At 30.0% G+C, this 16894-nt stretch overlaps 1 protein-coding gene across 1 annotated transcript in view; it reads right to left on the bottom strand.

The window, feature by feature from the left end:
- The window catches only part of LOC143253980 (arfGAP with SH3 domain, ANK repeat and PH domain-containing protein-like), a 52979-nt gene that overhangs the window by 19836 nt on the left and 16249 nt on the right, over positions 1-16894 (bottom strand). The window contains 8 exon segments of the mRNA XM_076508658.1: positions 2698-2878; positions 4288-4376; positions 8602-8735; positions 9304-9482; positions 9754-9802; positions 10190-10229; positions 14214-14261; positions 16849-16894. Coding sequence (XP_076364773.1) covers positions 2698-2878; positions 4288-4376; positions 8602-8735; positions 9304-9482; positions 9754-9802; positions 10190-10229; positions 14214-14261; positions 16849-16894 — 766 coding nt within the window.

The following is a 16894-nucleotide window of genomic DNA, read 5'->3' as shown; positions in this document are numbered from 1 at the left end:
ATGTTTAAGGTCTATTTATGACTGATTCATGCTGATTGTTTTTATTACAAAAGTCTATAATGAATATGGAAAAACTGCAAAATGTATCAAGAGTATTTTATAAAATGTTTCACTTTAAAATCAATGAGTGTTGTTTTTAGAAGAAAATGAGTAATTAAGTTATCAAAAAAAAAACTGTACTGTAATTAAGCAAATATAGTACCCAGGCACATGCAATTAGGTGTATATTTATCAGCAACTTATCATAATATTTGACTATTAAAGTTTTCTCATTGCCAACTGAAAATGTTTGTGTATATATGTGTAAAATTTACCATAACTTAACATTTTAACACTCCCTACTGAAAAGACGTTTCTAGTCCTGATTTCTCCAAGCCCGTTCCCCTGGCTGTGGTTTTGCTAGATAGTAGATAGGGACAGTGAGAATCTCGTTAATCCATTCATTAATGGATTTAAATGGCAATTTCATTTAAATACAAAATTATTAGCCTAATATTAATAACCTTTCAAGTTGCTCTGGGGCCTATTAGGCCCCACTTTTCGTAGGAGTTTTAAAATACAAAACTGTTGACACAGTAACAGAAACACTATTATACAAAGTTGTGTTGAATAAGCAGATTATTAAGTAATTCAAACAGTACATATAACTGTTTGTACTTTTATCTAGTAGTACTTAAAACAATTAGTTCAACTGCATTCAAATGTACAATGTTCCTATAATACTTATAGGTACTAAAAATGACTCTTTAAATTGGCACATGACAGTATGATTCAATAAAAGTTTTGGGTAGAAAGGTGAAAGTTAACTGAGGTACAAAAATTCAAAATATACTCGTAATTTGTGGTTTTGGAATTGTAGGGTTAAATAAAAGTAACAAGTAATTTCTTCTAAATATTACAATATAAGAATTAAAAAAAACTAGTAATATAAACAGAAGGATTTCATGATCTGTTGATAACAAAATGATAAGTACCTAAAGCTTACAGCTCCTTCTTCCACTATTGATGTTATTCTACATTTTAACTATGATCATATTTAACTGCAATGCAATTTACACTCAAAAAAAGGTTTTTAGACAAAATCACCAAGATCAGTGATTTCCCTCCTTTCTCTTCATGTGCCTTACAAAATCCATTAAATTTCCACATATGATGATTTATTTATACTTGTTTGAGTTATTCAAGGCATGAAGTTCAATGGCTACATCTGCAAATAATATAGAATACATTCCCATTTACACTTGTATTTTGTAAAAAAATCTATGTTGACTTGAATGCACAGTTTTATGCTTTGTCTCTATAGGGCCATATTCCAGTGGCATCAAATCCATATAAAGATGGTATTCCTTCACAACATGTTAACCTGACTATAAAGTTGTAAACAAGAATTGTTTAAGCTTTTGCAAGCATAAATCAATGTAAATTATCTTGTTTACATTAAAATGGAGGTTCCTAATTAACATGCAATGGACTGTTGTGTAGTGGTGATATTTCTGGTGGCATTGTTTAAACCTATTTCATTATTACCAGTGTATGAATGGAAGTCACTTGTAAAATGGAATGTTTTTTTACCTGACATAATTTCTTCCCTGTGTTTAGTAACAATGTTCAACAATAAGGATATCCTTTTCTTCAGAATACTAAACTTCATGCTTTAATTCCTTTTATATTTATAAAATAGCAAAACTTTATGTTGGAAATACCTTTAATGTGACTTTGTCAGAAGAAATAAAGTTTAATTAAGCACTATTTAGACTAGTAAATAACCACACAAAAATATCAGAGCTTTTAACCTGTGTAGTTGCAACCTTAAAGATGGTTCGAAGTTTGTGGGTTTTTTTTTTGTTTTTTTTCAAATCATGAACAACTTTTTAAAGAAGAGTAAAATCAGTCCTTAAAACTAAAAATATAATATAATAAATATTTCTAAATATAAAATATCCACAATGAAAATTATCATCAAAATTTGGAAATAAAATTTGGTATATAAAGAATTAGACAAGCAAAATATATTTTGTTCTTACTGCTTGGCTAATAAAGTTTTTGTTATATAAAATAAGTATTACACACTGCTTCCCTCCCATCCTTTATTTCATGAATTAAAAACTATACTGTTCCAATGTTTTTTATCCAAATAAAGAAGAAGAAAATTAAAAATGTATTCAATTAATAGAAGCAGAAGTTACACTTTTGCTGGATAAGATTTTTCTGGTATTAACAAGGATATAAAAATCAAATATTAACAAAAACCTTTCTCATTAATGCAAAAAATTGTATAATGTAATGGGTTTTAATAAGGTTTGGAGTATTTGAATAATCAAATAACCAGAATATGTAATGACTAATATTAAAGATTGAAGTCAATTCTATATTACACAAAATAAAATATCTGAAATTTCAGAACCAAAGTTTCCATAGAATAAAAAAAAAAGTTACAAAACCAATCTTAATGTTCAAACTCAAAATCACTTTTGTAAATGCCTGTAGTATATAAGATATAGTAAATACTAAAGTAATTGTAAAATAATTTAAAACAATCAAAATAACATCTGAAGATCTGAAAGAACTAATCCAAATGATGGAATTAAAACTTATTGAGAATGTAAATATTAAAACATAACAGAAAGGTAACTTCTAAAAGGCCAACTTTAACAAACATTTCAAATACCATGGAACTATTTTCTCAAGTCAACTTACACTATTTGGAAGCACCCATGTAAGGTCAGCTCCTTCAACAAATGCTTGAAGAAGCTGATACAAATGTCTTGACGTAACAGCAATTTCAAGATCATTTCTAAGATCTTTTTCATCTGTACATGTTCTAATGGCAAACTTCTTTTCTACATACTTTGCTCGAATAAAGTCACACCTTTCTTCCCTAACATAATGTTTAATAAACAAAAATCTTAACACTTATACAATGTAATTAACGTCTATCCCATTCCATTATGAAACAGAAATATTCAAAGTATAACTTATAACATGAAGTAAAGGATTTCTGTTTTCTCATAACTTTTACCCTGCTTTACAAAGTATAAGCACTGGATAATAACTAGTTTGTCATCATTTCATGACCATAATTTATTTATAAGTTAAGGTACTGACTTCACTAAACACCAGCAAATACATCAAGGTTTTATTACTTTTTTACATGTTAAATTTTCAATTTTTTTACCTCAAATGCCCATCTTTTTTACCATTTTGTTAAAAGTTACAATGTTTTTCAACCTTTAATACTTCAGTATAGTAAAAAAAAGTTAAAATAACATGTGGGCTCACATACAATAAATTTAATATTAACGGCTCAAAAAAAAAAAAAAGAGAAGATAACTACATAAAACAAACCCACAAAGGCTTACCATGAAGAAAACATTCCTGTTCACTAAGAATATTGAGTTACATATAGAAGTTATAATGCAACTGTTTAGAGACTCAATCTTTCTTCGAACACATAGTAATTACAAAAATGTGCATTATACATACAAGTACAATGGGAGGGTCATATGTTACTGTACTGTTGGTAGAGTTCATATTACATGGTTAACATTAAAGAAAATATTATGAAGACAATAAATATCAATGTAATTATTTATTGTTTCAGAGTAATAGTTATAAATTAAAATATGTTCTAAGTAAGATAGAGGGATTAGTCAAATTTACCTCACCTTGCATATACTTGTATTACTTTTGGTTCATGATTCTAAAATGCTATAAAAATTAATTCAATAACTCACTTTTTTAAATTAAAGTTTTATTTTAAATAAATATCAATTACTTTATGTCCTTAAAACATAGTAATAGGCTTACAAATAATCAGAACATATGCAAAACCTGGTACATAAATGGTCTCTAAATTTCTTTCTGTTCACTGCAGCTGATACATAGATTCTTAGTTTTAAAATTCCTACATGAAGCACTGGATTGTAAATATCTGAAGTAGTGTTGTCTTTCTACTTTCTACTATATACTGCCATACAGTAAGTCAATTACTTCTACTCTTTGTGTGTCAGTTTCCCTCAAGATGTCAGACTAACCTGAACAACATTTCACTGCCATATAAGTATGTGACAATGATGCTTTGGAAAGATTTACTAGACAGTACCCAGTTACGAGTTGATGCAGTGAACTAAGAAAAACAAAATTTAGAGACTGCATTGAGCAGGTTAAAAACTCAACAAAAATATAAAACAAGATTTATGTATTATGTTTAAACACAGATTCATCTAAAGTTATTCATTACAAAACATACCTGTAGTTACACAATTTAGAGCACAAAAATAATCTTACATTGAGCTATCAGAAGAAGGCTTTCTGACTTGATTTAGTGTTGCTTCCATCACATCATTAAACCCTGCATTACTCATTACCCTGGCTAGCTGCAAGTTAGAATAAAATTTACAAATTAAACATTTTTAAAAATTACTACTTTAAATACAAAATCATATTCATTTTATTACATTCTTAAAAACAAGAAAGTGTCTGTGCCAAAAGTCACTTTTTATAATTTTTCTGTATAATACTTCCTTTTCCTCACAAAAATTAGTCTGTGGTCAATTCTATACAAATAGTTCATTTGATCAGTTTTCTAATATATTTCAAAGTAAAAACATTTCATCATATTTGATTTCATTTATGTGTTACTCAGTATAAAATACTCAGTATAAAAATGTCCCTTAATATTAAATGACAATGTGAATTTTTCCCCTTTAATTGACAACACTTTGTACTAAAAACAACAGTATTCATATCGTGAAAAAAAATGTATTAAAACAGGAAAAAACACAGTAAATTCTTAGACAAAAATATATTTATACACAACCTAACAACAAGCAAACACCTCCCAATAAATACAGACTGACCTATATGAACACATATAGGTGTAGCTCAGTAAAGACTACAGAATAACAACAGCCATGCCATGAATGAAAGGATCCTGGGAATTAACCAAATTTTGTACAAGATTGCATAAATAAGCAGCCAATGTCAGCATGAAATCAGATGGATTACAATACTCTAGTTCATAGTTTAAAGTAATGGTGCAGTTCTATTCACACTGGAAAACCATAATTTCTATACAATCTAACAGCCTAATCCACTAGAACAAATTTTTTAGTACCTTGCTGAGAAGTTTGGAGAATAACCTACAACAAAGAGTCATCACTGTTACAAGACAGATGCACATGTGCCCTACTGCCATCAGAACTTATCTTCAATGCTATTCTTCACTCCAGAAAATACCATATATCAACAACAGAGTGATTCATAGATGCTATTATATCCTTCATGTGTTTTAAGACATGGAATTCCTTCAAACATATCCAGATTTGCACATTTCTCAGCCACTGGATGCACTGAGTTGCAGCAATTGTCTTCTAAGGAAATTTTCATTGAACCATCTGCATTCCAAAAATAAAATACAGAATGTATTTAAGTTATGATATGGATACCATATGAGCAGATAGATTATCGCAGCTGGTGATATACTGAAGAATGGCCACATCAGATTTCTTGAGCAAGGTTTTCTGTTTAAATTATCCATCAATTACTAATGCAAAACAAGACAAGGTTCCTACACTTTAATCCATAAGCAAAATTCAAGAATATTTTATTGACTTAAGAATTACAATTTTTTTTACAACTTCTAGCATAAAGTTGGTAATCAATAACTATAACATTGCATTTAAAACTATAAACATCCACTGTCAATAATCTAAATGAGCTATTAACATATGGTTAAGAGTGTGGCTCAGTGCAAAACATTTGTCATCACAGATGTTTTTAAATAGAAAAACATAATATTTCTACTAATTACTGTAAATCCCCACACTCTCATGTTTTTTGTAGTGATTCTGGTAAATAATGTCGAGTGCTGCTTTTGACATATTCATTGATAAACATTAATTCTGGGAAGGGAAAACATATACAAATTTGACATTTAACATTGTTTATGAACCAATGATTTCCAAAATAAGTATAAAAATTGTCTACTTGTATACTTTTTTTGCCAATTTAAGCACATTATAAATCATCATGAGACCACAACCTTATGGCGTCACTTTGTTTATTTTGACGTCTGTGCCACACCAAGTTCTGTTTATTGCCTCACGAACATGAAAGCTTTAGTTATAAACACTACTGCCTAAACATAAAAAGATGAAAGACATGTAAAGTTGTAAGAGCTTTGTTTTGGAATACATCTGATTTATAACAATACATTTTTAGATGATCACTACATTAAAATATAATTTAAGGTTTCCCATACATTCTCCAGAAATATTGATAGCAGAAGTGATTTCAACATAGTTACAACACTGAAACCAAGTTATTAAGCTATCATTGAAAGATATAACTGACAATATGACCATCAATATACTAACACTTTAAGCATTATATTACACGAGTTAAGTTTGAGACTTACCCAAGAATCACTTCAGTTAAATCAATAAACTGTTAGCTTGAGTGGCAAGTCACAAACACAAGTTTATCAACATCTAATTATGGAATTTTCTAATTAGACTGATGACATATAATGTAAAATCTGTCAGTGATACACAATTTTACAATCTAAACTAAACATGTTGGCAACTAGTGATGTCAGTTACCAATAAAACACATTTCAGGTTTTTAGATTTTTATATATTTTATATTTCCCAATTCTATGCAGATTTCCTGAATATTGTCAATAATGCACAGAAACTCTGAGCTTATGGCTCATTCAACCAAAGTCACAAAAATAGCTTGAAGATAATAACATTACAACTCTTCCTATGCCAAGCAATTCACCAGATATAAATATTATCAAACGTGTGTAGTTCATCATTGATTGTTCCCTGCAAGAGATCCAAAAGTAACCAATATCTGGAGCATCATTCCATACAGTTTTTCACCAGGAGCAACATGCAATCCTAAAAACCCAAATTTCATGTTGTAAATATATCATTGTATACCTGCCTTAACCCTATGTGTATTACTGAGGGTGGAAAAGAGTGCTATTCAACATGGTACTACATATTCAATGTTAGAAGTATCAGCTATTCATTTCATACCACATTGCTGATTTAGTAATGGTTCATGAGAAAAGAATGTAAATACTGGATATAATATAAAGTGATATGAAAAGACTGTTGATATGTATTTCAGATGTTTCACAATTTATTGGAAATACAATATGCATATTGTACAGTGGAGAAAAGAATTTTAATTTTCAGATGAATATCAATTTGCACTCCAACTCTTTACATCTGTTTTTTTGGCATACAACACTACACTTGACAAAAACCTTACAACATTTTATGCAGAAAAACAATAAATTCTGAATTATAGTCAACATTTCCTCTTTCAATGTAAAACTGGTCCAAAGAACCAACCCCATAAAAATTTGGTTAACTACTGTAAAGGCAAAATACACTAAACATAATGGTAATATTGCACCCTTTATTTTAAATTTATTTCATTAAATGCATTTTTTTTATGCGCATGTTTATTTATTTAGTAGCTGTATGTAACTTTTACACAAAAAACATATTAAATAATTTTTCAATTATCGATTGTTTTTTTTAATTCTACATTTACATTTTATTACACTCTTAGTACTTAAAAGTACTAAGTAAACTACACAATCGATGATATGACACATTAAAAGCTTATCTATAAGAGTAACTGATATATAACTTCTCTCATAATACCATAATCATTGCATACTATAAACTTAAAGCTACAGTTGTAATTGCCCTTATCATAACATTGTTAGTTTCTGTGAGCTGGTATAATGATTTAAGGTTTTTTCTCACTTGAATCCAAGTGTAAAGCAGTTTAACAAATAATAGCAAATTACACATAGAATTTTGTAAATTAGCTCAAATATTTTTATTTTTGAAAAAAGCATAAAAGATAAAACTAAGAGCTCTACAGTATTTATTAAATTGAAATAAACTAAGGAAATACAAAACAGTCAGATCATAAGAAACAAACTTAATTGCACAAATTAAAACACACATATATTAAATTCATAAACATTTTTTCAAACCAATATTATGATGCAAGGAGACTAGTACCTTGCAGTAGGTGATACCACACACAAATTACATACAAAGGTTGCTGAAAAAATGCTCTAGTCCATTCATTTTACTTCAACAGATCAAAAACTTGGGACTTTTCAATATTTTATGAAGAATAAATGGACAAACTCAAAAATGTGTAGTATTCAAAATATACCTTTAAAAAGAAAGTTTTATGAAACAAAACATCAAGTTTGACTTCATACTTCATATACAGATCTTTTGTACGACACGTTTTAAAACTACAGTACATTTTAAGGACACGTGCAAAGAAATGTTTAAAGCTCAGTTCAGTGAACTCGTATCTAACTGTACTTTACCATAACATGTAATAACGCACACTTTGATTCTATATAATGAAATTTTTAAGGATACACACAAAGGAACATTTGGAGCTCAGTTCAATGAACTCGCGTCTATCTATATTTAACTATAACATGTGACAATACAGGTTTTTATCCTGTGTAATATAGAAAAAAAAATATTATACATTAAAAATCCATCTGCATATAAATTATCATATATTAATATTCACATTACTTACCAACAGTTGAGATGTTCCTATATTATCAAGTGTCAGTGACTGAATTCTTGAAATGTGAACTCCTAGATCCCGATGAATTCCCGAGCATTCAATACATGTAAGAATCCCAAAATTTGTGGATAACCATGTTGGATCTACATTAGAAACAAATTGTGTGTTTTGTGATGATGGGCAAAAAAAAAATCATAACTGTTCCTGCAACACCAGCTATTTACTAAATCTGGAAGCTTTGTTTGATTAAGTGCAAGACTACATAATGGGCTATCTGCACCATAAGGAATCATAAACCAAATTTCTGTGTTTTAGCTCATAAACATACCACTGACAGATTAGGGGGCAAATTAAAAGGATTTGGGGAAAAAGACTTATCATGTATTACACATTCTTTCCCAAATTTTTTTATTGTTTCTTTTAGATATATAAACAGACACACAAACACTATATTTTATTTAACACGATGTACAATGATAAATCACTGATTCAAATACAGAAAAAAAATGACTTTATTGAGTATGTTTCCTTCTTATTAAAGACAATGCAATTCAGTGTTTTTATAATTTACGATTATTCATACATGGCAGAGAGAATTTACATGTTTATTATTTTCAGAACATATAGTTGACTTAGAATTAATTTGTTACCCTCAAAATTTCATTACATATTTTAATTATTTCTTAAATGGCTCAATACCTCATTACATACCTTTTGTTGAATTACAATCACAGCACCGATCATTGCCTGGCAGTCGCTGTATTTGCCGAATGATACTCTGTTGAAGCTCTAAAAGGCTGTGATTTAGTTTGTCTCCATTTGGCTGCCCAGTGTCATCGAAGGCTTTCCGTAACGCTCCCTCTTTACAGTTAACCAAAACTGACATCCAACTAGAAGAAAAAATACATAAAACAGAATAATTTCTTAGTTTATCATCCTAATTTCAGTCATTTATAAATATTTTAACACATGTTTTGCTGGTAATCTTAAATTGACAGTTTTAAGTTTAAAATAAATCCTTCACAATTACTTAATTTTAGACTTTATTTTGATTTCATACAAATTCTCAGTATGTACCATTTACTCTTACTCTTTTTCTGACAAAAAAGCCAATATTATATATTTAAGGTACTCTATTTCAAAACATTAATTTCAACTTACGCATCCATTTCAACATCATCTTCAGCTTGAAAATGGTATGTTCTGTTATCTGTTTTAGAAACACTTTAGTTTATAATGCTTTTCAATGAAAATTTGTAAATTCAGAAGTAGTAATTTTCTATCACTGTCAAAATATTCGAATTATGAGTACAGCTATAAAATATGGAATAACTATTTAATAAGCAAATCAAATATTTCCAACTTTTAAACAAATTATTTGCATTTATTTTTTTGTATTAATAAATTTAAGATTAAGCACGTTATATTTTTGTTTACCAGGTTTTTTTACTTGCATTTAAGGGGGTATTAAAACGGGATTAAATCTCAAACATTTAAAGACAGACTAACACAAGCTATAGCTTGAAATATTAATGCTTACACAAAAGAAAAGGTTAAGAAATTAATCTCATAATTATTGTAAAGTTACTATACTCACAAGATATAAGGTCAAAACTCTTCTTTTCATCGACCACTGTCTTCATTATTAAAAAACAAGCCAAAATATATTTTTAATTTGACAATATATACAAATTAAACTAACAATATAATACACAAATATTTGCTGTTAACAAGTAATACTTGTGCCAATTCCTTATTGAAATTAATTATAACAAAATATGACAATAATAAAATAGATTAGATAATAAAAAATAAGCTATAGGTGCCAAGGGAGGAGTTGATTTATTATAAAAATTCCATAAATTATATGTTATACTGATCAAACAAATTATATTAACATTATAACAAAAACAAATAATTTCTTCTACATTACTTAAGTAACATACATGTTTTTCATTTTGCACTGAATATATACTGACAGGTTACTGTTAAGCAGTAAAAAATTAAGTTAAATTCTTTGTTGTTGTTTTTTTTAATTTCACGTAAAGCTACATGAGGGCTATCTGCACTAACTGCCCCCAATTTAGCTGTGTAAGACTAGAGGGAAGGCAGCTAGTCATCACCACCCACTGCCAACTCTTGGCCTACTCTTACCAATGAATAGTTGGATTGGCAGTCACATTATAACACCCCCACAGCTGAAAGGGCAAGCAAGTTTGGTGTAATGGGAATTCAAACCTGCAACCCTCAGATTATGAGTTGAGCATCTTAACCACCTGGCCATGCTGAGCCAGTTAAATACAGTTACAACAGAAAGTGTTTGCACCCCTACTTCCCAAGTGGTTTTTGTTTATGTTAAATACAGTTACAACAGAAAGTGTTTGCACCCCTACTTCCAAAGTGGTTTTTGCTTATAACTTAAAAAGTATCACGATTAGGATAATAGAAGTATAGTGTATTATAAATATTATACTAACACACATCTGCATAAATTTTTATGTAAGTTAAATGACAAATAAACTGTTTATAAACAAATAACCAAAAATAGCAAGAGCAGAAAGTGTTCGTACATTTCAGAACATGTGAAAAAAACTGATATTCCTGTGCATTTTTGTTTAGTTTGACAAATAAACTACATTATACTATTCCAGAACTAGACACTGGGTTCATAATTATTGGAATTTAGCCAGCAAAGCATGTACTTCCGGCAATTTAGCGCAGTCTCCGTAATTATCCGCTTGGTCATCATGGCGAACAGGAAACAACTATTCAGTGATTTAAAAAACCGAATTGTTGTAACATACAAGTCTCATGTGTCTATTTCCGGTATTGCTAAACAACTCAATGTGCCGAAATCTACTGTTCAAAGCAAAATTGCCAAGTTTAAGCTTACAGGATCAACTGCTAACCTCACTCATTCCCGGATGCCCCACCAATGTTACACTCTTCTGGGTTCAAAGCATGCCGTCCTCGTAGAACTTCATATTTAAGGCCTGTTCATTTAAAAGCACAATTGAGGTGTGCAAGAAAGCATATAGATAAACCCTTTACCTATTGGAAAAGTATTATTTGGTCAGACGAGACTTAAAATTGAGCTTTTTGGCCACAATGATGTTCGCTATATTTTCCATAAGAAAGGGAAACGAAATCTTCCAAAGAACACCGTCCCTGCAGTTATACACGGAGGCAACTCAATCATACTATGGGGTTCCTTCAGCTCTTCTGGTGTAGGCAACCTTCACCGCATCAACATAAACATGAAAAAAGAAGAGTACGTTGATATATTAGGCACTTATATCAAGAATGATGTTCAGAACTTGCGGCTTGGGCATTGTTGGATCTTCCAGCATGACAATGAACTTAAGCACACATCAATATATGTGCAATTCTGGTTGCAGAGGAACCATATAAGCGTTCTGGAGTGGCCATTGCAGTCACCCGATCTCAACCCAATTGAAAACGTTTGGCATGGGTTCATCAGCATCATCCGAAAAACTTGCAAGAGTTGTGGAGGATTTCTGTAAGGAAGAATGGAAGAAAATACCAGTCGAGTACTGTCAAATGATCATGGAGGGCTATGAGGAGAGATTGCGCCAAGTAATTCACCTGAAAGGCTACACAACTGACCATTAAAGTAGACGCACGAACACTTTCTGCCCCTCCTATGTTTGGTTATTTGTTTATAAACAGTTTATTTGTCGTTCAATTTACATAAAATTTATGAGATATGTGTTAGTATAATATACTATACTTTAATTATCCTACTTGTGATACTTTTTAAGTTTTGAGGAAAAACTACTCACGACACAGGGGTACGAACATTTTCTGTCGTAACTGCACTTAGCAACAATATATACATAGGATTAAATAAGTCATTTATGCTAACAAAATTTGGAATATGCAACTCTGCAACTCATATGAAACCACAAATGATGCAAGTTTATTTTGGAGTAGCATGCTTTAAAACCATGTTTTGATATTGCTTGGCATTTTATAGGTAATGTAATGCTACTGAAAACAGAATTTTCTAGCATGAAATAAAGATCTTAAAGATGTTTTCAACTTTAGAAATTTTCAAGATGTGAATATCCATTATACTTAATAAAACTGAAAAACAATAAAATATGGACCAACTCAGAGCACCAAAACCATTCATAAAGAGAATTTCAATAAGTCACACCACAACAGTAGTAATCCAAATGAAGTATTTTGTTATAGAATATAATCCATGAATGCATAGGTCAATTACAAAATAAAAAACCTACATGCCTCAAGCAACAGTACACAATATAATCAAGAAGTATTTCCTTCTGAAAAAGTGACATGTTTTTAACAGCAATATATTTTGGAAAGGAAGATCAATGTAGAAAATTGTACAAGTGTGGTATCTAGCTGGAGAAAATGGTAGTACATGATGACAATCAATGAAGCATATGTTTAACTCAATAATGTTACAGCTTTTATGCTATTTCCTACTGATCAGCGAGTGTAAACAATTTCCAAGATGTCATGATCATGGATGGATAACATACCAGGGACAAATTAGGTATCAGGAGAGTGGCTACAAAGAATCTATGTGATTGTTTGTAGTGAAGTACAAAGCTACACAAAGGGTTGCCTGTGCTCTGCCCACTATGGGTATCAAATCCTGGTTTCTAGCAGGGGGGGCAGGTCTATATGAGCTCTGCTAACTATAAGACCAATGTTGTACATCCTATGTACCACACAGAGATGCCAACTTTTTATGGAATTGTGTTCAAAAGGGTATGGATCCATATACAATAGACTCCCAGTCATATCTTTCATTTAACTATCACATACTTCAAGCTGCTAGAGAATGAAACAATAGAGCTTGACTTAATGCTCAAAATAGGTATGATTTAATATGGTTAAGCTATTTATAATATAGCAACATCTACATTTTAATACAACTAGTTCAATTACAAAACAAGAACTAGTTCCCCTGGAAAAGTCCACTTGATAACTGTACAAATAACATATTTTATACCACTTTAACATTACATAAAAGCTACAGTAAATGCACCAGATGCCCCTTATTAAGGAATTTTTGTGATGATGATTTTAAGACATAACTAAATGAAAGAGTGCAGCTGTTTTCAAACTTTTTTTCACTAACAGCACCCTTACCCACTTACTTTGATTCCTACAACACCCCTGCTGCAATATGCAATATTTTATGTACAGGTTTGTTTGTTTTTTTATGTTCTTAATTATTCTTCATTTGGATGAACTGTCATGACACCCTAAGCAACTTGACAGGACAAACAGGTTGGAAACCACTGATATAATCACATGACAGAAGCAATGACTGGAGAATGACTGATCATGGAGATCTGAACCATAATGTCAAGATTAGTCTCCAAAATCATTTTAATATAACATACTCAACCTCTGTACTACTTATGGTTGTCCATCCATACATACAAACCATTGTTGCATACTATCAGCCCTAACAGATATAGTAGAAAATGTTACATTGTTAACTCACTTTCTACTAGCTACAATATTAATTTTACTATAAAGTGAAATAAGATATTTTAGCTTATAAATCTCTTACATCAACAACCACAGAATGAAGAAAGAAATAACATTTTACATACTTTTACTTGGCAGGTAAGTAAGTTGAGTTTGGTGGGAGCTTTGGTTTCCTGCAGAGAATTATTAAAATTGAAAAAAAAAATCAGTCCCTATTTTTATTTGTACTGCAAAGAATGATACATATAAAAATGTAATATTTTATAGATTTCATAAAGTTGTCTGAATTTCACATATATTTTGTTAAATGTCTACAAAAGTACATACAATAAGATACACAAGACGAAAGTGATTTAATCATTTAAACACACTATTTTACATAACATTAGTCATTTATAATTAAACAATAAAACCCACATTTGGTATGAAGCTCCCACAGGAATATTAACTTTAATTCTTTTGTCTCATTCATGATTGTCAAAGCAGGAATGAGAGAAAATGGAATCTTCAGTATACATCTAAAGAAGAAACTGAGCTATTCACATACATTTGTAATACCCACAAGTCACAATTATGGTTGCTGTAGAAATTCAACCATATAAATTATCCCTTTAAGAGTTAATCACTTGTTATGGAGAGTAGTATGAAGTGAACTACTACTGTATTTGTTCACTAAAAACAGTTTACTTTTTGACCAAAGCACTCTAAGAGCATTTTTTGTGCATTTATTTAAATTATTTTTACATCAAATAAGTATTTAACATATATGAATGTTACAGCATTTGTGATTTATTAAAAATATTTTAGTAACAAGTTACAATCACAAAAGCTTATACATAAGTCAATTTGTAAATACAATTTTCAGTAAAATATTGCTTACGTGGATCACACAAATTTGAATTGGAAAAACTTAACACATACTTTACTGTTACATGACAGGATATCTATAGATTTTAAATAAAAATACTGAAAAGCTTATACCATGGCTCAGTCTGATTTCTTTTTGTTGTTCTCCAAGTATTTTACTTTTATGGAAAGGACTTTAAAAAAAAAATTTAATAAGAGTTCCCAAGGCATTCTCATGAGTATTCAAGGGCATCAAGTTATGTTACCAGTTATGTAACCTCTACATATTACAATAACTTTAGTGTGTGCCACCATGACAGATACCTATTTTTAACTTATCTTTAAATCACTATTTCTTTACAGCTTACACAATAATGGTTCTGATTTTTTTATGTTTCAGCATTTCTTTATTTTTTACTTCTAAACCATTTCTCTCTTTTTTGTCACTTCTTCCTCTTTGCTAATTAGATCTCAAGTGAGAAAAAATGTGTGAAACATTTTCTTTTCAGGCAATATGAGCTTAATTTATTTTTATCACTTGTAATCAGTAAAAAACCTTTTTTCTTCTTCCTAATAAGCTATTACAATAAGCAAGACAAACTACAATCTTCATTTCTGATAAAGAATATACATTTCTGTGTGTGTATTTATGTAAATTGTTACTTTTTTATACTTAACTAGAATACCACTCTTTACTGTTGTATTTACTATTTCTAATACACTTATTTTTCTTGTATTAAACAAATTTTTTTGACAATATATTTAACACAAAGTAGCACACAGCAGCTTATTTGGATAACTTTAGTTCTGAAAATAAAGAAGGTAAAATATAGCTTGCATGTGTGTGTGGTAAATTTATGCCCAAGTACCAAGAAATCACATTTGTGTATTAACGTAACTTGGGTATGTATCATGCATGTTAAACAGATAACTTCTCTGTGTATTCCTGAATTGAGTTATTTCAGCTATACACCTTGTATATCAAATAACTATGTTGTGTACAAGCTGGGTTGGCAATTCTGTATTTTCTACAAGTTATGATAACAAAAATATTCTTCTCAAGAAGTTTCTTTGTTTGGTCAAGTACAATGCAGAAACTGTTGCAAAACATGGTTACCTGTTCATTTTAAAATTTTTGTGCAAGGCCATGCAAGGGCTACATAGCTGTTTGTAATTTTGAACTGATGAATTAGAGAGAAGACAATACTCAACAGCATCGACAACCAACTCCTGGGCTAGTACTTCCTGGCTAAATAGTAAAATTTGAATAACAAACTTATGGCCTCAGGGAGTGAAGCTTCTATGTACAGCAATGGAGGATGAACCAAAAATCCTCAGATTCACAGTCAACACATACTAACCAAGATATGCAAGCCTCTCCTGTTTGTGTATATATATAGCAAATAATGTCAACACATAAAGTGCTTATGATAATATTTCAAAAATTAAATTAAATATTTTGTAAGAAAGAAGATACAAGTAATTATTTACATAGAAATTTGCTTGTGTAATTGGACCTGGTAAATATACAGCTTTACAATAAAGAAAAAACAGTTACAAAGTGAAACTTGTACACACTAATTCAATTTATTAACATTAGTCTACAATATCAACTGTGTATCAAAATGAGACAAGTGTTAAAACAAATTTTTATTTTTCCATTTGAGATTTGTCTAGCTCTTTCTATGATAAATTGAAAAAAACCTGACAGAAGCAATGATTGGAGAATGACTGATCATCTTTAAGGTTCAAATTTGTCTTTTTAAATATATAGTCAAATATCTAAATAATAAAAGATATAAAATGTTCAATTCAACATTAAAAAATATATATTGTACTCATTTGACTTTAAGGACAGACAAACAAATGTAATATAATAAGTACCCTACTACTGTAACAATGTAATGTGCTTACATCTGAGTGGTAGATAAAAAGATAGCCATCTCGAGTCTCACATTTC

The sequence above is a fragment of the Tachypleus tridentatus genome, chromosome 6 (genome assembly GCF_004210375.1).
Source record: "Tachypleus tridentatus isolate NWPU-2018 chromosome 6, ASM421037v1, whole genome shotgun sequence".
In the NCBI taxonomy this organism is placed as follows: Eukaryota; Metazoa; Arthropoda; class Merostomata; order Xiphosura; family Limulidae; genus Tachypleus; species Tachypleus tridentatus.
The sequence above is the reverse complement of the archived record's forward strand: the minus strand, read 5'-3'. Positions and strand labels throughout refer to the sequence as shown.